Raw genomic sequence first — 23,035 nt, forward strand, 5'->3', positions numbered from 1 at the left:
CCCCCTGAGTGTGGAGTCTGCTTAAGACTCTCTCTCCCTCTCCCTCTGCCTCTTCTCCACCAACCATCTCCATGTGCACTCTCTCTCTCAAATAAATAAGTAAATCTAAAAAAAAAAAGAAAAGAAAGAAATGCTAGTTGTCAAAACTCTGGACTTCAAGATGGGTAGACATAGTTATTTGTAGTAATGGTCCACACAACTGCATTTTTCTAAGGAATTTTTACACAGTACTTAGTAAAGTATATCAAAGAAGCTTAATGAGAGTTTTTTTTAATAGTCTACTTAGACCCTTAGTGAGAATGAAAATGAGTGATTTTACACATTTGTTTCTTGCTTCACTAATCTTCAGTGCCTAAATTGCTGTCTTTTAAGTTCTGAAAATAAAAACCTTTTTACTTTTAACTGCACGCTAATCAAAAGCCCCCTACTTAATTTACCAGGCCCTTATTTGTGCTAACTAGTTTCTAGAGAAGCTATTATCCTGTCAGTTAATCAAATACCTCCTTTGTTATTAACATGAAACTGCATAGTAGCCCAAAGTCTACATTTTCCAGTGCTGTGGCATAAATGTTATCACACACTAGGGTATAAACCATATTCCCTTTATTTTTTTATTTTTTAAAGATTTTATTTATTTATTTGACAGAGACAGCTAGTGAGAGGGGGAACACAAGCGGGGGGAGTGGGAGAGGAAGAAGCAGGCTCATAGTGGAGGAGCCTGATGTGGGACTCGATCCCAGAACGCCGGGATCACGCCCTGAGCCGAAGGCAGACGCTTAACGACTGAGCCACCCAGGCGCCTCAAACCATATTCCCTTTAAACCATCTTTAAATGTTAATAATTATTTTCCATTTCTACTCCCTTCAAGAATTCAAGCGGAAAACGTAACTAATGACAATCTTATTCAAATATCAATTAACAAATATGTGTTAAACTTCTACTTAGTTGTGTCAAATAGCAGTATGTGATATGAGTCACTTCTCACACTTCTTAGGAACACAAGGAGCAGGAGCAGGATGGGTATCTCCACACCCAGAATGAAATGTGGATGTTGAGATTGATGACAATGCCACACATGCAGCAAAAGGCTTTGAAAAAGTATATCACCTACACAGTGTGGCTTTCTGGCAAGAGTAGGATAGGCTCCCAAGCTGGTGTGAAGATGGCTTGAGAGAGCAGGGAAAGGAGATGGCTTGGAGGGATTTCATGGTGGTTGGGGGTGGGGCTGGGGTGAGGATTCCTGAGCATGGTCTAGGGCTTGCACGGTTCCTCCAGCACCAAAGGAAGGAGCACCTGCGCTTTCTTATCAGCTTGCTCAGATGTGGGCCCACTGGGAAGGAGAATGGTAGAGCTTGAGAGCTGTAAGCAAACATAAAAAATGGAGTTATACTCTGCATAAAACAGTATACCCGGAAGGACACCTGGTCTATCAGTTACCTATTGCTACAATAATATTACATAACAATACTAAAATCTTAATGACATACAAAATAAACTCTTATTGTTCGCATGTCTGGAATCGGCTAGACAGCTCCGCTGATCTGCCTGAATTCATTCACCTGCCTGAAACAGCTGTCAGCTGATCTTACGGGGCCTTGCCCAAGATGACTGGGATGATTGCGGGGTCACAGCTCGGCCCCATGTCTCTCACCCTCCAGCAAGCTAGCACAGCCATACTATCAGGCAAAGGCAGAAGTGAAAGAGTAAGCAAGCCCAACTACACAAATACCTTCTTTTTTTTAAAGATTTTATTTATTTATTTGACAGAGAGAGACAGCCAGTGAGAGAGGGAACACAAGCAGGGGGAGTGGGAGAGGAAGAAGCAGGCTCCTAGCAGAGGAACCTGATGTGGGGCTCGATCCCAGAACGCCGGGATCACGCCCTGAGCCGAAGGCAGACCCTTAACGACTGCGCCACCCAGACGCCCCCACACAAATACTTTTTAAGCTTCTGAATGTGGCATTGTTTCTAAAATCTGTTAGCCAAGGAAATTACATGGCCAAGCCTAGAAGCATAGTGGGAAAGCAAAAGATGAGTAGATGGAGAGCAAAGAACTGGGACAACTTTTGCAACCTGCACAAATGGGTTACTTTCACCATCTCTTAGCCTACTTGACGGTGCTGAGAGAAGGAAAGTCAATTCAATGAGCTACGCGCTAGTATGCGCTACGTACTAGGAACTGCGGCAGCAAAAATAAATGAGGTAGTGCTAAGGAGGTCACAGTCTGATATTGGGGAAAAATTAAATAATACATTATTACAGTACAGTAAAATCCAGTGTAATAAGTGCGACAACAGCTATTTTACTGGGGTGGTACAGAAAAGACACTGGTTAACCCTTTCATCTCCTTTATCATAGATTTCATAGCCAATTTAACAGATCGAATTGTAATCACTGTCATCAAATTTCCTCTTGGTTTTGAAGACATAAAGAAAAAGCTGACTGAGATTCTCTAGTGAATGGCTTCATAAAAATTCAGGCTCTTTAAAAGCAAAATTAGATGATAAGTATGCGAGGCTAGCAGAAAGTCCCTGGGTTCTCTTGTTGATCCATTACACTTAGTAGTCATTCAGTTTCCACCAAAATTTATTGTGTGCATCCCTGGGCAAGCTGTTTTGCTGGGAATTTTCTAAGAATTGAGGTTACCTAGCAAAGATGACTAAAAAATAAGATCTTCCTCCAGATAACTTACAGTTTAGTCTCGCTGACTCTGAAGTTCTGCTTCAACCAGAAGTTGGGAGCCTGCAGCTCCCTCTAACTCAGGCCATTGTTGGGGACACAGTTTGAAGATTTGCAGATCCTTCAATCATCTCATTAGTTTACAGTCACACTGCCAGAAACACATACACTTTGTCTCTACCGTGCACTCTCCTACATAGGTAAACGGTGACCCATTCCACGGAGCAGTGTTAGTGTAATGGGACATTATATGACGCCTAGAACTAAGGCAGACCTCCAATAGAAGGGATATCTTAAGATATCTCCCGAATCTCCAGGTCACTAACTGACCCGCATCATGATTGGTGAGCAGTTATTCTAGTACAGTCTGAAAACAAGATGATGAGTTGATCTTCCAGCTTGTGGCAGATTAAACTTCAAAGTGAAATTCTTTGAGACATGAAGATAAGGATAGAAATGCTTTGCTGGATCTTCTCCAATACTAAACATTTTTCAACAGGGAAACGTTTTGCCATTGTTCTGAAATATTTTTTCTTCTAGTTAATCCACATTATTTCTAGGGGGCTTCACCTAGGAGAAAGACTAATTCCTTATGTTTCTTCCCTCTCTTTCAGTATGTTCCCTACTCCCATACCTTTAAACTGTCACGTGGAATCTTTGGGGAAGACGGAACAGAAGTGGGCAGAGTGTTTGGAAACTAGACTGAAAAGAAATTCTCCATAAAGCACCACCGTCCTATCTGGATCGATTCCTTGGGATGTGTTTTATTTCCATTAGAAACTCAAAACTTTCAAACGTTCACTGTTCATGTCTGAAAACTTGATGGGAAAAAATATCCAACATTTGAGGTACTCAAGAAAAGCTTGAAGAAATAAATCAATTGCTCTCTGGACCATTTTAGGAAGCAGGTGTTCCTGGAGAGCCTTCAGGGTTCCCTCGCAGGGGAACCTACGACAGGTGTTAAAAAGCCTCTCTAAATGCTGTTCTTTGTAGAAAACAAAAGGAATACAGGAGGTGGGGGGACTGATGGTGCCTAACGCTAGCGGGACAGTGTCCCTTTCCTCCTCCTTTCGCTCCCTTCGATTCCTCCTTCTCTTCCCCGTCCTGTGTGCCCATCGCAGCCCCGGCCTCCCGACCCTCCCAAAGCCGGTCCTCGCCCAGCGCAGGTCCCGCTCGGCCGGGTCGGCTTCCCCACCCGGCACTCAGGCCTTCCCCTCCGCCGCCCACGCTCCCCGCTCCGGCCGCCCCCTCTCTTCCCGGCGAACGGCCTTCCCCGCCAAGGGGGCCGCCCCGGCCTGGGCCCTCCCCCGGCCCCGGCCGGCCAGACTATAAAGAGGCGGGCGGCGGCCGCAGAAGCCGCGCTAGCGCACCCAGCTCTGCGCGGCGCCTGGACGCCAGCACCGCCCCCGACGGCAGCCCCGGACGCCGCGCCCGCACACGCCTCGCGCTCCCTTCACCTGCGCCGCCCGCGGGGCCAGACGGACGCACAGCGAGCCGCTGGGGACACCGAGGCACGGCCAAGCTGCCGTCGCTCGCGAACGCCCGCGGCTGCAGAAAGAGCCAACATGCTGGCCCCGCGCGGAGCCGTCTTCCTCCTGCTGCACCTGGCCCTGCAGCCCTGGCTGGGGGCCGGAGCCCAAGCCACCCCCCAGGGTAAGTGGGCTCGCGCCGGGGCGGGGGGCGACGGCCCCCGGGTCCCTCCTTCGCGTTCCGCCTGAACGACAGACAGGAGGAACCAACTCCGTGCGCGCAGCTCGGTCCCTGGCACTTCTCTGTTCCTCTGGGGCCCGAGGCACAGCATTTTGTAATTGGAAGTGGAGATGAGAGTATAGCGTTTTCTGAGTCCATTATCCAGCGATGAGACCAATTCCCTAAACAACAGCTTAGGGGATGCCAAACTTTTCAGTCTATGCGAAGAAGTGGGGTTCATTTCCGAGCTTACCACGTGGCTCTAGACCTCTAACAGGTCCTGTCTGGAGTGGGGTGAAATCCAGGTTCTATTCCCTGCGGCTCTCTGCGGCGGGCCACCCCGTCACCCTTGGAACCCTAAGTTCTCCGGCGCAGCGGGAGTGATGTTCCCCCAGAAAGTCTGAGACCGACATCCCCCAGAAAGGCACAGCATTACTCTATTTGACCCACCATTCGCTGTTTTCTGCTCTTTGTTTGGACCCCAAAGCCTCCTTTGGGAGTTGACGTGATCTCTTGGTTCGTGATACAAATAGAGCAGGAAGGACTGAGAAGTCGGTGCTTCTCTTACAGAGGTAAAAAACCGATAAATACTTTAAAAAGACATTTGAGCAATCTTCAAACCCCTGAGATGGGGTGAAAATAACCGTTGGGCAGAACGCACTTAAGCTTAAACTGATTTTTTTTTTCTTTTTGTAAAGGCCAAAAGGAAGAAATTATTTAAGCGAGAAAAGATCTTAGCGCTCTAACGAGCCATCCAGTGATGACCTTCACCTGTTGATGTATTAGTGACTAATGAAATAAAGCTGGAGGAGTCACACAGGCTGGAGTAAAAGTTACTCCTCACAAAGCCAGAGTGACGAATGCCTGTGAGGGAATTCTCAAATTCCTTCCCCTCCCATTGCAATAATCACCCATTTAAACTTTGCATATCACCAAATAACTCCTTTGATTTTAGACCAGGCAGCCAAAATTGTGGTTTCGGGGGTAATGTTCTGCATTTAGTTTGCCTAGAACGTAATCTATATTCATTGTGACTCCTAGGAAGGTGAACAACAGTGATTCCGTAATTGTATACATTGTGAAATGATCACCACATAAGTCTAGTTAACAGCTGTCCCCCTACGGCATTACAAAAAATTATTTTCCTATAATGAGAACTTTTGAGCTCTTCTCTCTTAGCTTCAAATATACAGTACCGTAGTATTAACGACAGTCAGCACGCGGTACTTTAAATCCCCACAACTTACGTAGTTTATAACTGGAAGTTTGTACCTTTTGACACCCTTCACCCATCCCCCCTCCATCTGTTCTCTATGAGCTTGGGTGGTTGTTGTTGAAGATTCCACATATAAAGTGAGATCACGCAGTGTTTGTCTGTGTCTCACTTATTTCACTTAGCATAATGCCCTCAAGGTCCATCCGTGGTGTCACAAATGGTGAGATTTCATTCCTTTTTACGGCTAAATAATATTCCATTATATACATACACCACATCTTCTTTATCCATTCATTATTAACGGGCGCTTGGGTTGTTTCCATCTCTTGGCAGTTGTAAGTAATGCTGCAGTGGACAGGAACCTGTATTTATCTTTTTGAATTAGTGTTTTTGGGGTTTTGGTTTTGTTTGCTTTTTTATACATGTATAAATACCCAGCAGTGGAATTGCTGTATCATATGTAGTTCGATTTTTAGTTTCTTGATGATCCTCCATACTATTTTCCGTAGTGGCCGCACCCATTTACATTCCCCCCAGCAGCACGCAAGACCTCCCTTTTGCTCCACAGCCTCACCAACACTTGCGATTTCTCTTTGAGACCAGTCATTCTAACAGGTGTGTGGGGACTACTCATATTGCTTTTAATTTGCATTTCTCTGATGGTTACTGATGTCGAACACCTTCTCATGTGCCTGTTGGCCACCTGTATGTCTTCTTTGGATAAACGTCTGTTCAGATCTTCTACCAAAAGTCGGATTGTTTGGTTTTTTTGCTATTGAGTTGTAGGAGTTCTTTATATATTTTGGATGTTAATCCCTTATCACATAGGATTTGTAAGTATTTTCTCTCATTCTGTAGGTGATCTTTTCATTTTGTTGATGGTTTCTTTGGCCGTGCAGAAGCTTTTTTGTTTGACGTAGTCCCACTTGTTTGTTTTTGCTTTTGTTGCCTTTGCTTTTTTCTTTTTTTTTTTTGATGTATTATTGACTAATGAAATAAAGCTGGAAGAGTCACACAGGTTGAAGTAATAGTTGTTACTCCTCGCAAAGCCCGAGTGAAGAATGCCTGTGAGGGAGTTCTCGAATTCCATCCCCTCCCATTGCAGTAAGCACCCATTTAAACTTTGCATTTCACCTGCAAATTGCAGTTTTGAATTTATGCGCATCATAGTTTGTGTTATATGAATTCTTGACATTTGAACACACGACTTCATGGTGTGCTGCAGGTATGGTTCTGCTGCCTCTTAGAGCTGCCTGTTTTATGGGACTTAATCAGGCTATACTACCTAAATTACCTGGTTAATTTCGTTGCTGTAGATTACCAGATTAAGTCAAGTTTCTGATATTCTTTTACTGAGTTAATTAGTCTTACAATCATCAGCTCAACTGAATAATTTGCATATATCCTTTCTCCTCTGAGCTGCTTTGCTGGTCTTATTAGTATGTATTCAATTTTCATACCATGGTGGTTGGGCTAATTGGTAGTAGCAATTTCACCTCTAACACTAGAAGGTTGTGCTTAGATCCTGGCACTATTACTAAAATGTAATAACATTAATAGAAAATTGTTGTGTCTCATTTCCTTTTCAAAACACTCTCCAAACTCATTACTAACTAATCCCAACTCTGCCTCTTGAGAGAGAAGCCAATGGATTAGATGAACCTTGCAGATTGAAATAGAGTAAATTTAGCTAGAGCTAAATTATGAACATAATCATACATCAAGAATCAGGGATAGTAAGAGTTTAGTTTTGAATTCAATTCACATACCTTAAACTAAAATCTGAAGATGGCTTGCTCTGGATGGAACTTCTAGACATATTGTCTGATTGCCCTTTGCTCTTACTGGTGGAAATGTAAGGCTTCCAATTCTTTGGAAGGACTTTTGGGGGACTGTGGAGTGCTAGAAGGAACATAATAGATTTTCTACTTTCCAATACTTCTAGTATCAAATTCATTATTTTGTAAGACCCTAAGTACGTGGGAAAGAAACAATACAGATCCAGTATAAAGACAAAGTGCCTTTTAAAGAGTAGACATTCTTGAGTAACTAGGTTTTTGCCCGTTTGTTATATAACTTTTATTTTTTTCCTACTGTAAAAGCAACACCTGTTCATTGTAAAAATAAAAATTGGATAAGCAAAAGAAACGTAAATAAATGTATAATTATACAACTCAGAGATAGCTACTGTTCATGTCAGCATTCTATTGTGTTGTCTTGCAAATCTTCTCATTTGCAGGGGCGCCTGGGTGGCTCAGTCGGTTAAACATCTGCCTTTGGCTCAGGCCATGATCCCAGGGTTCTGGGATCGAATCCCACATGGGGCTTCTTGCTCAGTGAAGAGTCTGCTTCTCCCTCTGCCTGCTGCTCCCCCTGCTTGTGTGCTCTTTCTCACTCTCTCTGACAAATAAATAAAATCTTCTTAAAAATTTAAAAAAATTCCTGTGGGCTGTGGAATTGTTCAAACAATATTTGTATAAACCAACAGAAATACTAAGTAACTTCTAGTGAGTATTACCCATTTGGCCTTTGCCTTTAAAATAACTCTGGATGTACATTCTTACAGCTTGCATAAAAATTACAAAGTTTGAAAGTACTGCTGGCTTAATCAAAAGCACTTTATATAAATAGAAAAGTGGATTCTAGTTTTCGTAGACCACCTCTATCAGTCAGGTTACAGTTAAGAAAGAGAAACCTCATTTTGTTTTCATATCAGGATTTTTTAAAGTAAGCCCTGCACCCAACATGGGCCTTGAACTCATAACACCAAGATCAAGAGTTGCATACTGTGCAGACAGAGCCAGCCAGGTGCCCCTGCACCAGGATTTTTAACAGAGAGCTAGTGGAGAACTGTAAATACATAAAGGGAACACTTGGGTCTCACAGGCAGCAAATCCTCTTGCCGACACACTGTGTCCCACCACACCCGTGCTTTCTGTTGCATTCCCTGTATCGTTTCTCACCAGGAGAGTAGGACCAGAGCTCTGGTCCGCCGGTGCACGAGGGGCCCTAAGGCAGATACCCACTGCTTAGGGACATAGGAGAAACAGTGACTTGTGGCTGTCACCTGTCCCCTTTGTACTCTAAGCCAGTAGTGCTTTTCCTAGTGGGCATTTTCAGAGCCACTTCTTTGGCCAAATGCAATTTAGGGTTTGCAAATTTAGTCTTTTCTTGAGGGCCATGACCTAGTGAGGAAAATTGTGTTGTACTTTTTCGGGTTCAACTGTCCAGCCACTATAAGAGTGATAAGAACGGGTGACTTTAGCCATGTGGAACATGGTAGCAGTGTTAGTTGACATTACTTACAGCTTACTGTCACACTGCGCCCTCTCAAAGAAATGTTTGTCTCAAACGTCTTTCACTGATTATCCCCTTTTCCCTGTTCTCCCCAGTCTTTGACCTTCTCCCATCCTCCAGCCAGAGGCCGAACCCAGCTGCTCTGCAGCCGATCCTGACAGACCCCACCCTGAATGAGGTCTACGTGATCTCCACCTTCAAGCTGCACACTAAAAGTTCAGCCACCATCTTTGGCCTTTACTCTTCAACGGACAACAGCAAATATTTTGAATTCACCGTGATGGGACGCTTGAACAAAGGTAAGCACATTTGCAGAAATCATTTTCTTAAGACTCTTTTCCTATTCCAGCTTTTGGGGTCTACTTGCCTTAAGATGGTTCCGTCCTACAGTTTAAGCCTCCTTCACCATTCATTTCAGTTATTGTACCTTGACCTGTATGGGGAGGGCGAGTTGTTACATAGCGCGAGAACGAAGACTTGCTTATGGCCAAAATGCCCATCCTTGTGTTATTCCGGATCCAGTTTGGAAAGGGACAGGACCCAGGACCATGAGGCCACCGTCTCAGTTCGGGCTCTTATAACAAATACCGCAGACCGGGTGGCTCACACAACAGACATTTATTTCTCACAGTAGTGGAGGCTGAGAAGTCCAAGATCAAGGTGCCAGCAGATTTTGTTTCTGGAGAAAGCCTGGGTGCCGTCACCCTCCTGCTCTGTCCTCACATGGCCTTTCCTCAGCGTGTGTGAGTGGAGAGAGGGAGCTCTCCGTCTTCCTTTCCTTATAAGGATACTAACGCCATCGTGAGGGTCCCACCCTCATGACCTAATTTAAACCTAATTACTTCCCCAAAACCCACTTCCTTCTACCACCACATGGAAGGCTGGGGCTTCAACATACGAATTTGGAGGGAGGGAGGGACACAAACATGCAGCCTGTGGCAGCCACCCACACCATTCTTGCCTCCCGTTGGAGGCACGGCTTAGCAGACCTCCCTCCCAGCCCCCGCAAGCCCTCTCCTGGACTTGATGGGGAGAATCTCCCTGGGTCAGTAGAACTGAATGAGCAGGTCTCTTTTCCACCTGCTTTGTGCCAGTTTACACAGGTCTGACACCTGGTAGTTTGCTTTGCTGTCCAGTGTGTCACAGTCAGAATGAGGTACTACAAATACTAAGAAATGGCTCGCAAAGAAAAAGGTCACGATTTTTTCATCTCCTTCCCCTCCACCCATGCCCTGAGGACAGCACCTGTTCCTGCTTATTGAGGAATGTGACAGATACGTGTTTCTGCTACCGTATGCTTTTAATAAAAGAGAGAAAGGAGGACTGGTCCTTCTGGCTAGGTTTCATTTTTATTTCAGTTTGCTTTACTCGTAGTGCTTGAGACTATCAGATTCCAATTGTGATTGAACACTTAAATTTTCAGATATTAGGAGCTGGAAGAAATTCCCCATTCTTAGCTTTCAGAAGACTCCAGAGGTGAAAGCAGGAAGGAATGGGATTTTAACCCCTTCGATGTCGAGTTCCAACCTCCCCCTTCCCGCCTCCCTCCCCACTCACATGCGTGCTCTCTCTACCTCGGGCCTCTCGGGTGCTGTGGTGAGGTCTCCAGTAGTGCAGGGAGCCTTGGGACATGGCTCAGCAGACGGTCTAACCTTCCCTGCCCCCTTTGCCCCATCCGCAGCCCTGATGGGAGGTAACCTCACCTATTTCTCTGCCTTGAATCGGCCCCATTTGCCTCCCATCCCTGAAAGAACTGCTCACGCCCTACTAAGCAGGTTATTCAGTTTGTGGTCTATAAAAACCACCCTTCTTCATCCAAAAATCAGTAGCTTCTCATGGAACTGTGTATTTTAGAAGAAGATTTTTGTTTAGCTCACCCAGCTGAGTGGCCAAAGGGCCCTCTGTAGAGTGAAGCACTCTGCGTCTAGCTGTTCGCCCTCACTGACTCTCCCCCTCCATTTTGAAACTGGCCGGTGTGTGTGAGCCCACTGTGGAAAATCCGTGTTGCCTGGAGACATAAGGCGGCAACTTCCCGGAACCGATTCTTTCTTTTGGCTCTGTCTGGGCAGAGGTAACGCTGGTGGAGAGGTCGCAGTGTTTGTGTGTTTCCTTTGGACAGCCACCAGTCGTGTGACTGAGCTGTAAACTCCGGCTCATCTCCGTGTTGATGAACACCTCTCCACCCTCCAAGCTGTTTGAGAAGATAACTAGCTCTTAGAATTCTTTTTACAAATATTTTCTAACAGAATCCAGAAATGAAAATTCTCAGAAAACAAAGAGCAATTTATACCAGAGTTTGGAGAGTTGAATATTCTGACATAGAGAAGTTTCATGGGAGCAATAGGAAAAAAAGACAGAGATTTGCCAACACTGGTGAATCTGAAGGTTCTGGGAAGGAACAGCAGCCCATTCTGACATGAACAAGAAGGAGAACTCACTGGGTCCATTAGCTCCCTGGAAAAGGCAGGGCATGTGTTGACTCCCTGTTGGGGCATTTGGTGGCAGCCATGCACGCCTGACATAATTTGAGGGGGTTGGGGGACCATCCTCTTCCCCGGGGGTGAGCCCCAGTCATTATCTATGGCCCTTGATGAGCTCCTAAAATCAGTGGATTCCGTGAAGACTGTGGAGCCCAAGTCTGCTGCCGAGCTCTCTGCTCCTGCCCTCCCGCTCCCAAGCCGTCCTTCCCGTGGCCGCCTCATCACTGTTTATAAGCATAACTTGGCACAGTTATGCCTGACAGCAGACGTATTTAGTGGCTTCCCATTTGAAACTGAATAAGGTACACATGTCCTTGCTAGGCAGTCAGGATTTTCTGCTGCATGACCCCCAACCCGCCTTTGCAATTTATCCCTCCTTCCAAGCCTCCACGTAGCCTACGCTGGAGCTGGATGGACTCGTTACCATTCCCTGGGCCCACCCATGCCGTCTGTCCTCCTCCATCCTTCACGCTTGCGCTCTGCTCCCCACTGGTACACTTCCTGCACCGTCTAGAGTTGCCAGATCCTACAGGTGCAAGACCCAGCTCCTATTCCTTCTGACATCTTTTATTATAGGACTTCGCCCTTCTGTAGAAGGTACTAATCTTAGTTTGCCTTGTATGAATTACCTCTGGGTCTTCTCTCCAGTAGGCTGTAGGCTCCCGCAAAGCAGGCACGGAGCCTCCCTTACCTCACGGCTGTGTCTGTTGCAGCGCCTAGCACAGGGCTCGTTCATAGGGGTAGCTCATGAGCAAATTGAATAAATGGAGGCTGAGAAGAGTAGCCTTGTTTGTTGAAGAAGAGCTGCAGTACTGCGTAAATTCTGGAAGTGCGCGAAGTCCGGCACACAGTGGATCTGGCTCAAATTCATTAATGAATTAGTGAATTTTGAAGACCATTAGGATGAGGTTATAAAGGAAATACAGTATTTCTGGGGTAAATGATCTACCAGGTTGTTAGTAATACAGGTGGTACAATCTTGATAGAAATAAGCATTCTACAGAAACCACCTGGCTGGACAGAAGATCTGGTTGATGCTTTTCTTGTATCTAGCATAGGGCACCTTTCCAGTTCGTATTTTGAGTTTGAGTCACAGTTAAACAATCTTAACAGCTGTGTCCCCATGAATGTGTCTCTAAATTGCTTAGCTCTGGTTTACTGTCTCTACAGCGGGGGTGATAATAGCTACCTCACAGGTTGATTGCAAGAACTGAATTATATAAAGTGTGTATATATATATTTTAGACTGCGAAGCTCAATAAAAATTTGAGGTTCTTTCATAAGCTTCTATAAACTAGGTAGAAATAAAGAAGAGGGAGGGAAGATCTCTGCTTTTTCGGCAACTGTCTTCTGAAGATGATTTGGTGAACTCTTGGCTTACCTTGATAAGGCCTTCACCTTTCAGAAAAAGCAAACAAAGGGTGCCTGGGTGGTGCAGTTGGGTAAGCGTCTGCCTTGGGCTCGGGTCATGATCCCAGGGTCCTGGGATCGAATCCTACATTGGGCTCCCTGCTCAGCAAGGAGTCTGTTTCTCCCTCTCCCTCTCTCATGCTCTCTCTTTCTCTCTCATGCTCTCTTTCTCTCTCTCTCTCACACACACATAAATAAAAATCTTAAAAAGAGAGAGAGAAAACAAGAAGAATGGCTTCTTTAGTCTTAATTGGATTGCCACAGAGGAACAACTTGGTGCTGAGTAATGAAGGGAGCCCCAAGAATTTGCAGTAATGACTGCAGACAGTCAAGCTCCTTAGCCTAAGGATAGGACGTGTCAAATAGTTAGAGTAATGGTTCACAGAGAAGCCTGTGGGCTAAAGAGAAACACAGCATGAGAAAGAATAATTTCAAAATTAGAATTCTGAACCCAGTACTGAAGGTGGAAAATGAGGTGCATCGGACATTAATATTTATGGAGCCCTTATCATGTACCAGTGCTGAAGGCTCAACACACATTTTCTTTTTTAATCTTCACAGTATTCTTGTGAGGTGCCCTTGAATTAGCTCAATTTTAAAGTGGTCATATACAGAAAATGGAAAGAATTTTAGTGAACTTTAGGACAATCTCCTGGAGGGCTCTATTATCCTTGTGTTCGGGGATTACTAGGAAAGAAAGCTGGGATTATCTGAAGGTAAATGGGTTCACTAAAAAGAAGTCATGCTGAACTTTTTTTAAAGTAACAATTCTAAGCTGAGAGATCAAAAAGATGCTGTGAGCATAATGTATGTTGACATCAGAAAATAATTTTATGAAGTCACTCATTATTCCTTTCTGGGTACTATAAAAAAGAAGGAGCTAGGTAAGTAGTACTGTGAGGGGTTGGTAAGCTGTTTTATAGCAAAGCATCTAGAGCTTTTGTCAAGGCTCTATCTTGGGCATTGAACGTATCAGTGACTTAGGTGAAGACATAAATAGTATTTTATCATGTTTGCAAAGATCACATAGCTGGAAAAGACAGTCAAACACATTGGATGCCATCAAGATTAACAAGGTCCTACCAGTCTGACACATAGGCTGCAATCAGGTGAAATTTAATGGGAATAAATATAAATCCATCATCTAGGTGTGAAAAGTACGTTGCCAAAGTGCAGGGTAAGGGATACATATCCTAAGAGTTCTGGTCAACAACATTGAGAACCCAGTAGTGTGGAGCACAGAGCCTGCTGTTTAGTAGCTCTTCAGAAATGTTTGCTGAATGAATGGATGAAAAGATACGGTGATATAACAGTTTTTTAAAATCTTAAATTTTAGGCTTCATTAATGCATTCATGTGGCCAGATTAAGGGAGCTAATGAGTCCCACCTTTTTGTTAACTGTCCAGGCCACATCTAGAATGTTGTGTCTCATCCTGGACACATTTCACAGGGACACGCTTAAGTCCAAAATTACCTTAAGGACACTCACCAGAACTATAGGCCTCTATACCCCATTTTTTATGACATCACAAATCACAATGTTAAGGGATCTGGAGAAATAAAGGAACCAGGTAGAAGACATGAGAGAGATGAAGGTTGCTTTAAAATATTTGAAGAATAGCATTTAGATGAAGGGTAAGACTAAATCTGTCTACAGCTCTGAAGAGTACAGTTAGGACCCATTGGTGGAAGTCAGAGGGAACAGATATTGGCTCCATATTTGGAAAATCTTAGAGAGCAATCCAAAAGTGAAATGGGTTTCTCTGCAAAGTAATTAGTTCCTTGTTCCTGGAAATGTGCTGGTAGAAGCTGTACTTTTAGTGACAGGGTTTGTGAAGTGAGGTATTGAGCTCAGATTCTGTGGTTCTGCTAAGGCCAGCGAGGTCCCATGGGCGCCTAAGGAATTGCTTTGCGACTCTCTCCTACAGCCCGACCTTGGGATTCTGTGCACGCTCACAGCTTCGTCATCAACCAGATAGTTGAGGCCATGATGAATCTCATAACTTCTCAAAATATAAAGCGTTCTGCAGATGTTTAACGTAACTGCTACACTTTCCTTCACTGGATGGTTTCTTTGCAGGGGGCGTGTGGGGGCGGGCGGGTGGGTATACGTCTACTATGTATACTTTAGTTTGTTCAAACGGCTCTAAGATTTCAGAACCTCCAGACTGCATCCATCACACCTGGGAGTCACCCAGAGTACTTTCAGGAAAAGCCGTTTGATGATTTACCTTTTACATGCCTTTCCAAAGCGCTGAAGTTACAAAGACCCAGTGTATAGGGCATAAAGATAAATAAGCAAAGGCAAACAAGAACATCCATCACTAGAGACATTAATGGCAAGGAGGCTTTTTTTAAATGTACAATTATTTAAAAAGAAGAGGAAAGGTTGACAGCAGTGGCTTTCATCATATATTTAGAAGTGCCAAAGAGCAAAGCCATTTGCCAAGCAAAGCAGAAAGCCCCGGACTACCTTCGCGCGTTGGCTGCCTGCAGGCCAGGTCACCCTGAACTCTTTTGCCCAAGCAGACAAAATACGATCCTTTCCAGTCCTTGAAAGCTGACACCTGCTTCATTGCTTTGACATTCAGTACATCATAATATTTTTGACCACCAAGTCCACTTTTTAAACAGCACCTTTTGAAAATTCCTTTCCGAGAAAGCAGTATTGCAAATCTTCCTTGCTTGGGTTTGCTCCTTTGTCTCCCGCCAGTCGCGGAGACGGCCTTTAATCAGGCGAGGCTCTGTGGTTCTGCTGTCGGCCTGGTATCCGGCCATGGAAATGGAGCCGCAAAATCCGACCTCAAATTGTCTACTGTACAAAGACGTGAAGTTTAGAAGGAAAAGATTTGTAAAAATCAATGGAAACGCCCCTGTACATTGTTTAAGAGCTTGTGGGTAAAAAAAAAAAAAAAAAAAAAAAAAAAAAGTGGATACAGGACTACTCTATTTTATCTCTTTTTTATTCAATAAGTGGTTATATTTGGTGTTGTCAGATGTATAGTATATGAGAAAAATAATAAATAGAATCCTAGTCCCAAGTGCTTATGCTCTGATAGAGAAGATAAGGATAAACACACATAGATATACTCAAATCTGCAGTTGTGTAGCCGTTTATTTTCTTAATGACCACCACTGAAAAAAATGAGACCAAAAGGGCAATTATTATTAGCTCCATTTAATAGTTTAAGAAATGGACACTTGGCAAAATGAACAGGTGAGGGTCACATACCTATTAGGTATCTGGGCCATGACTGGACTCTGCGTCCTGGGAAGGTTGAGCTAGAAAAGTCCAGAGCAAGTGTTATGGGAACAGGAAGGAGAACAATTGCCAGGCTTCGGGAAGAAGGAAGACTTCAGGGAGGAGGGTGCCTTGGAGCTGGGTGTTGGCTTCAGACGTGCAGCAGTGATGGATCAGGAAGGGGAGGGATGGAGAAGAGAACATTCCACACAGAGGGAAGGATGAGGGAAGCCAGAGAAAGCTAGAGAAAGGTGAAAACCTAAGACATGTTGTTTGGCTTGGCTGGGCATCAGCACGGAGGGGAATGAAGGCCGGGGGAGGGGGGCAGCTAGTCCTGGGGCCAGGAGGTTAGGCGTGACTTAGGAGCCGCTGGGGAGCTCTTGAAAGATTCCACTTGCTTGCTGGTGCGTGGCTTTGAGGAGGAGGCAGTGACTTCGTCAGAAGAGTCCTGTAAGGAGCTCAAGCTCTCAAGTCCTGTCAGTCCAGAGAAACGGCAGCCAGAAAGCTTCAGTAGGAAGGTGAGTCAGGAATCTGGGGCCACACCCAGCGATAGAACAGAGTAGAGGCGGGAGACGTCCCGTGGAGACCCGCGACCTTCGGTTGTAGTCAGATGTGCACCGGGTCTTTGCACTGGCCCTGTGAGAGGCAGGCTGATAGCACCAACAAGCAGGCTTCAGCGGGTGGTGAGTGAAGAGGGCCTACGAGAACTCGGCAAGCCGCAGCTGAAGAGACAGATGCGTCCAGTGACTGGTTTCCCCGAGTGTGGTGCTCCTGGAGGTGGTGATGGGCCGAGGTGCGGTGGACGCAGGAGAAGACCGCTCCTTCCAGCGTCAGGCGGCTGGCTCTGCACTCCTGCTGGACGAGGAAATGATGGTCGTACTAGCTCTGTTTTGCTCTCTCTGCTGCGTGCGTGCGTGCGTGCGTGCGTGCATGTGTGTGTGCGTGCGTGCATGTGTGTGTGCGTGCGTGCGTGTGTTGGGCTAAGATAGGGCTAGGTGAGCACTGGGAAAGGAGACCAGAGAGAGGAAAGCGGCCACGTCTGTTCTCTCCTGTTCCATTTTCGCTGTCTCTGGAGAAGGTCAGGGGAGCTTCCACCCAGCAGGCTGCAGGCTCCTGGAGCCAGAGCTGTAGACTGTTTCTGGACTCACTATGACGGATGTGAAAACATTGAGTTTCCTGAGCAGGTGCCTGTCTGCCCTCTGGGGTAGCCTTACCGCTCTGAAGGTAAAATAAGTATTGAAGCACTGAAGTAAGGAGTTTGCAATAAAACAGCAAAATGAAAAATGGAAGCCGTAAGAGAAATGAGAATTACTGGATCAGATATGAAGAATGGTAAATGTCAAAGCACTTGATAATTTTTCTGCTAACAGACATTGTGAAGATGGAAGTTTCCATAATTCTTCTTTTCCTCCCCCCCCCCCCCGCTATTGTCACAAGATCTAGGAGCAGGAGGAATGTGTCGTCTCAGTATTGCGTTGCAACAGAAAGCAAGGCAGAGTCTAGAAGGCCCGTAAGTGACAGCATGACCACAAGCGGAGGTTCTGTCCTGGCAATAGATGGTGAATTGCCATTCTCCTAACTTTTTAATCTACATATGAAGCGCTTCCAATGCAATCACTTTATTATTCAGTGAAAGTTCCTGCGCACGGTGTTGACTGTGCCCCTGCTATGGGTGAAGTACTCCACCGGGTACTGGTTATAAAATTAAACCTAGCGATTCCGTTATGAAAATAAATCATGGTCCACATGCCCTGGAAGGCCTGTTAAAAAGCAGGCAAGATGCCCATGAAAATAGGTTTCCTTTGAATTCCACAGAACCAACACTTTGGGGAAGAAAACCAAGGCCATTTGTTTTAAGCCACGGTGGGTGTCCTCTTCAGCTGTTAATATGAGGAGGCTAGATTGTGGCTGGAAAGAGAATTAGGAGGTGTTGACTATACGTGTCTATGACCTAATTGAAGTTCGGTGGTCCCAGTGGGATTTTCATTGGCCTGTAAAAACTACAGGTATTTGTAAAACTGTTCAAAACAATAAATAAGAGTTTTAAAAAGTTGAATTAGTGGGCCACCTGGGTGGCTCAGTCGGTTAAGCGTCCAGCTCTTGGTTTTGGCTCAGGTCGTGGTTTCAGGGTGGTGGGATCAAGCCCCACGTCTGCTTTTCCCTCTCCTTCTGCTCCCGCCTCCCTTCTCTCTCACTCTCTCAAATGAATGAGATCTTTAAAAAGTTGAATTCGTGCATATGTTCTGGTCAATTTTACCCCTTTGAGAACCATATATGCCTCCAATCTCCAGCTAAGCAGTTATTATTTAACTTCTCAACAATGGTAAATAAAGGGGTAAAAATTCTGTGGTATCCCATATTTAAAATACCTCAAGAATTTCTGCTCCTGTGGCTTTTCTTCCTTCCCATTCTTTCTTTTCATACACATTTATTTACGTCTCAACAGTACTTTACTTCAGAAAACGCAGTGTTGTCCTATAGTCACACAAAGGCCTTCTAGCCAGTCTGTCTTGCCAGGTCTTACCAATTCTTTGCTCTTGGTAAGCAAGCGGTAGTGACCGCATAAGCATAAAAGATCTCCTTACTCCTCCTGGCATCTCTCTACATACAGAACCTAAAGCCATCTGGCCCTCTCCAGCCTTGGTCAAATGGAAAAGCAGACCTAGTCAGACTGGAGAAGCAGTGGGAATAGCAACCTAGAAAGTATAATGTATTTGGAGGAAGTCTTCAAATGGACTCTGAAGTTTCACAGTAGTGGTTATTTTCTCTGGCAGTGCCGCAGCCTGAGCAGGCTGCTTACTCCGGGACGCAGTACCAAGTCGGCATCTACTCTCCACAGAAACGGTACCCGAGGAAAGAGAGTCCACGTTCCTTGCTACAAATCGTACAACTTGATAGAAGCACAGTTTGCGTATATGTGTGTAATTCGTTTCTTTTTTGTATCATATAAGCAATGCACGTTTCTTGTGCAAAACTTAGACAATGAGGATGAGCAAGAGGAAAAACACGTCATCCATGCAGCCAGCAATGACATAGTCATGTTGACGTATTTCCTCCTAATTTTATGTTTATTTTTTCTGTATGAAATTACACCATGATTCAACCCTTTTTTCCCCACAGCAAAATACCGGGAACGTTTTTGTGTTTGTAGTATGCACCTATTCCATGGTATTCCATCTCATGATTACATCATGATTTAAGTAGCCAGCCCACCCTCTCTTACTCCAATACAGGGTGGGCCACATGTTTCTTATGTATTTCTGAAGTGATGCGTCTGGTAGTGAACTTGGGTTTGGCAACGGGACCTATGAATGGATCTGGAGGTGTTCTTGGTAGGCTCACTAAGCCCTTGGAAGCACTTCACTTTGGTCTTTATAGCAAACCTCACCCGTTGGGCTTTACTCCCAAAGGCCCAGCAGCCAGGAACAGATTTCAGCTCAGGGCTCACTAAATTCAAGACAATAATGGAATGAAACCAGACAGAAAACCAGAATCCTAAAATGTGTGTGAGTTTTTATTTAACAGAAAGTGAACATGCTTGAGCCGAAACAAGATAAGTGAGTAGATAGCTACCTGCGTAGAAAAAGAAAAAACAAAGAGAAAATGAGGTCGTGGATCCTCTTCTAGTCCTTCTTTTGCAACCACGAGTATCTCTGGTTCTCTAACTGAGCATTGTTAAACTGCAGAAAGGTTGCTGAGGGCCGGTATGGCAGATTCTCGCCCTTGCAGGATATGCCGACAGAGGCCTAGCCACACGTCACGTGCTTTTAGCCACGGAGTAAGCCATGCTCAGATTCTAGCCCTGCCACTGACGACGTCCTCCAGCAAGTGCCTTCCCTCACCTGACCTTCACGTGTGTCATCCGGAGTTACTCCAATTTGCTAGTGTTGCAACGAATAGAGATTAAACGCTGAAAGCAGCCCAGGGCAGCCCCGCGCCCCCCAGGGTGGTGCTCAGTACCTGTTTGGTAAATCAAGGTAGGTGTCGAGGAGCTTCCTTGGATTGCAGACTCTCGATGAGTTCTGCTTGCTCATCGTACTTATCACCGTCTGAAATAGCGTATTTTCAGATTTACTACTTACGGTCTTCATGCGCACAGAGCATCCTCAGTAACGGTGGGCTACCAGTGCCTAGAACAACGCCTGGCACTCAGGATGTGGAAGATGTCCGGTTCCGGCTGGCTTGCATTCTTCCCTGTAACCCAGCCGTGGGACCTGGAGGCTGTCGGGCAGCGACTCGCTCCCCCCGACTCTCCGGTCTGTGCTTGGTTGCAGCCATCCTCCGTTACCTGAAGAGCGACGGGAAGATTCACTTGGTGGTTTTCAACAACTTGCAGCTGGCTGACGGCAGGCGGCACAGGGTCCTCCTGAGACTGAGCAACTTGCAGCGAGGGGCTGGCTCCGTGGAGCTCTATGTGGACTGCGCCCAGGTGGACTCTGTGCACAATCTCCCCAGAGCCTTTTCCCGCTCCTCCCAGAGTCCCGAGCCCGTCGAATTGAGGACTTTCCAGAGGAAGGCACAGGTAGGAACCCACAAACCGTTCTCCAAAGTGGAAAGATGGGCTGCCAGGCTCAGGGGATGCAGAGGAATAGGCCGAGGGCAGGAAGGGGTCTGGCCGCGTACTTAGAATCACCTGGCGCTTAAACTCTGCTGGAGGCCCCCCCGCAGGAGAAACTGAATCGAATGTATAGAAGTGGTGGCAAGGCGCAGGCGTTCCACGCAAACGAGGAAGCATGGATCACTGCATCGAAAACTGAGGATGTACTGTATGGTGACTAACATAACATAATAAATTATTATTAAAACAATAAAAAATAAATAAAAATGCCGATTCTAGTGGGAAGCTAAAATTGAAAGCTGCTGCTTTAGTGCTAAGTGAAGACTTTTGGGACATAATTGTGGAGTTGGAAAGGATTAGCAAAAATCGAACAGTCTTCGGGGGGTGCCTGGCTGGCTCAGTTGGTAGAGCGTGTGAGTCTTGATCGTGGGGTCGTGAGTTTGAGTCCCACATGGGGCATGGAGATGACTTAAACGTAAAACAAAAACAAAATCTTAGAGCGATAGGATGATCTATTTTTAATCTTTCTATAATGATATTATTTAACAAAAGTGATAAAGAATGATTGGAAACTGCCAAGGGCTTAGGAACAACATTTTTCGCAGGTCTCATTAGAGCATCCCTAACAAAAAGGACCTTATTGCCAACTTAGTTCCACGAGGCCTTAAAGGTTCCGTCACCTCTGTCGTCTGTTTTATGCCATGTTGATGGTATTTTTTTTTTTATTATATCATGGTACCTACCATAGAAACTGCCACATGTATTTCTTTTAAAATTCTGTGTTAGGGAATAGTTTGTTTCCTAGCATTCTTTGTCCTTTCCATTAATTTTAACTGTAACTGGTCATAGTTCCTCAATTTTATCTGATGTGGAAGTCAGTGCCAAAATCAGTAACTGTAGTCATCTGTTATGGCCCATAATATTATTTTCTGAGCCTCAAGCCTCACTTTGCATTTCTGTTTTATTATTTTATTATATGTGCTTTGGTTACAAGCTGCTCTGAGCCCTTTGTACTAAGAGGCTGGGTGTAAATAATAATATCTATTACAACTAGGAATGCTGAGGAGTTTTACATAATATAAAATAATACAAAATAATATAAAAACTATGAATCTGATACTAGAATTTTGTGCTTGGAAAACAGGAAGCGTCTTCAAGCAGAAATTGCAAGAAAGCTAAAATCCAAGGATTTCGTTTTGTTTTTGCAGAAAAAGAAAGATGTTTGTATACTTAGTATAGATTTACGTAGGAAAAAAAACAGTGACTAGAGACATATACAGAACTTTATTTCTGAATCCCCAAAGTAGCCCAAATAATCAGAATGATAGAAATTGCATCACTGTCATTTCAGAAATTGGTGTCTACTACCCAATAAGTCACTTTGTAAAAGCCAGGAGTCAGCCACAACAGGTCACCAGAAACTATGCTTACTGGAATTTTTTTCAAAAGTTCTAAGTCCTTTGACCATCAGAGACTACAGTGCTCTATCTTCATAGTCACCTCATTAATTCAGTGAATTAACAAATAGGTATATTCTAGGCATTAGGGAAAAGCATAGCGGGCAAAATAGTCATGGCCCTGTCTCCATAGGGCTCATAGCCTGATGTCCGAAACAATATCCGTTATATAACACGTGTTGCATATGTCATAACTTAGCTAAAATGAAAAGTAGAATTCCTCTGAAAATCCTTAGCATCCTCATTTTTAAAATAAGGATGATGACTTTACATTAGCAATTAACAAAAACTTTTCTGTCATGAGTATATAATGGTACAATTGAAAGTTATAAAATAAAGGCGTGAGGAAATTGATCTTGTGACTAACACAGAATGATTGATATCAACACATAATGTAAAACTATGATTCCAGCTACCTAATAACCATAGAATGTACTGTTTATTCATTCTCCTAGCCCAAGACGATCAGAGACTTCGCTAAAACCTAGAGCTAAGACATGCTAAAAACAATAGTGTTTAAAATTGAGATCAGTATCTTATTTATTACGGTCTAAACTCCATAAATAAATTCCAGACAATTCTGAACAGGCTCCTGCCACAAAATAACTTGTTTACCATGAAACGCAAAGCCTTTCCTCTCCTCAGATCCCCCTTGATGAACCCTCAGGCCAAGCTGGATGCTAACATGTTCCTAGGCTATTGGCTACTTCCACATTTGCTTCCATCAAAAGGATGGGGCTGGCAGTTTTAGGAAAAATCAAACCCACAAAATTATGTAAGATGTCAGAGTCCAAGGATACCGGGCTATTTAGTCTGTTAGGAAAATTGTGTGAATATGCAAGCACGTTGGCTTTTGGGCAGTGTCAGCAATGTGTGGTATGAATGTGATTTCTTCCAGGACTACTTGGAAGAGCTGAAGCTGGTGGTGAGAGGCTCGCTGTTCCAGGTGGCCAGCCTGCAAGACTGCTTCCTGCAGCAGAGTGAGCCCCTGGCCACCACAAGCACAG

At 44.7% G+C, this 23,035-nt stretch overlaps 1 protein-coding gene across 1 annotated transcript in view; it reads left to right on the forward strand.

The window, feature by feature from the left end:
- Nucleotides 1-4,039: 4,039 nt before the first annotated feature.
- The window catches only part of THBS4 (thrombospondin 4), a 40,851-nt gene continuing 21,855 nt past the window's right edge, over nt 4,040-23,035 (forward strand). Inside the window, exons 1-4 of the mRNA XM_026498720.4 lie at nt 4,040-4,333; nt 8,978-9,181; nt 20,288-20,535; nt 22,927-23,035. Of these exons, the coding sequence (XP_026354505.2) occupies nt 4,246-4,333; nt 8,978-9,181; nt 20,288-20,535; nt 22,927-23,035 (649 nt within the window). The 5' untranslated portion in view covers nt 4,040-4,245. The remainder of the gene's footprint in view (nt 4,334-8,977; nt 9,182-20,287; nt 20,536-22,926) is intronic.

Source organism: Ursus arctos, unplaced genomic scaffold (assembly GCF_023065955.2).
Source record: "Ursus arctos isolate Adak ecotype North America unplaced genomic scaffold, UrsArc2.0 scaffold_5, whole genome shotgun sequence".
Taxonomy (NCBI): domain Eukaryota; kingdom Metazoa; phylum Chordata; class Mammalia; order Carnivora; family Ursidae; genus Ursus; species Ursus arctos.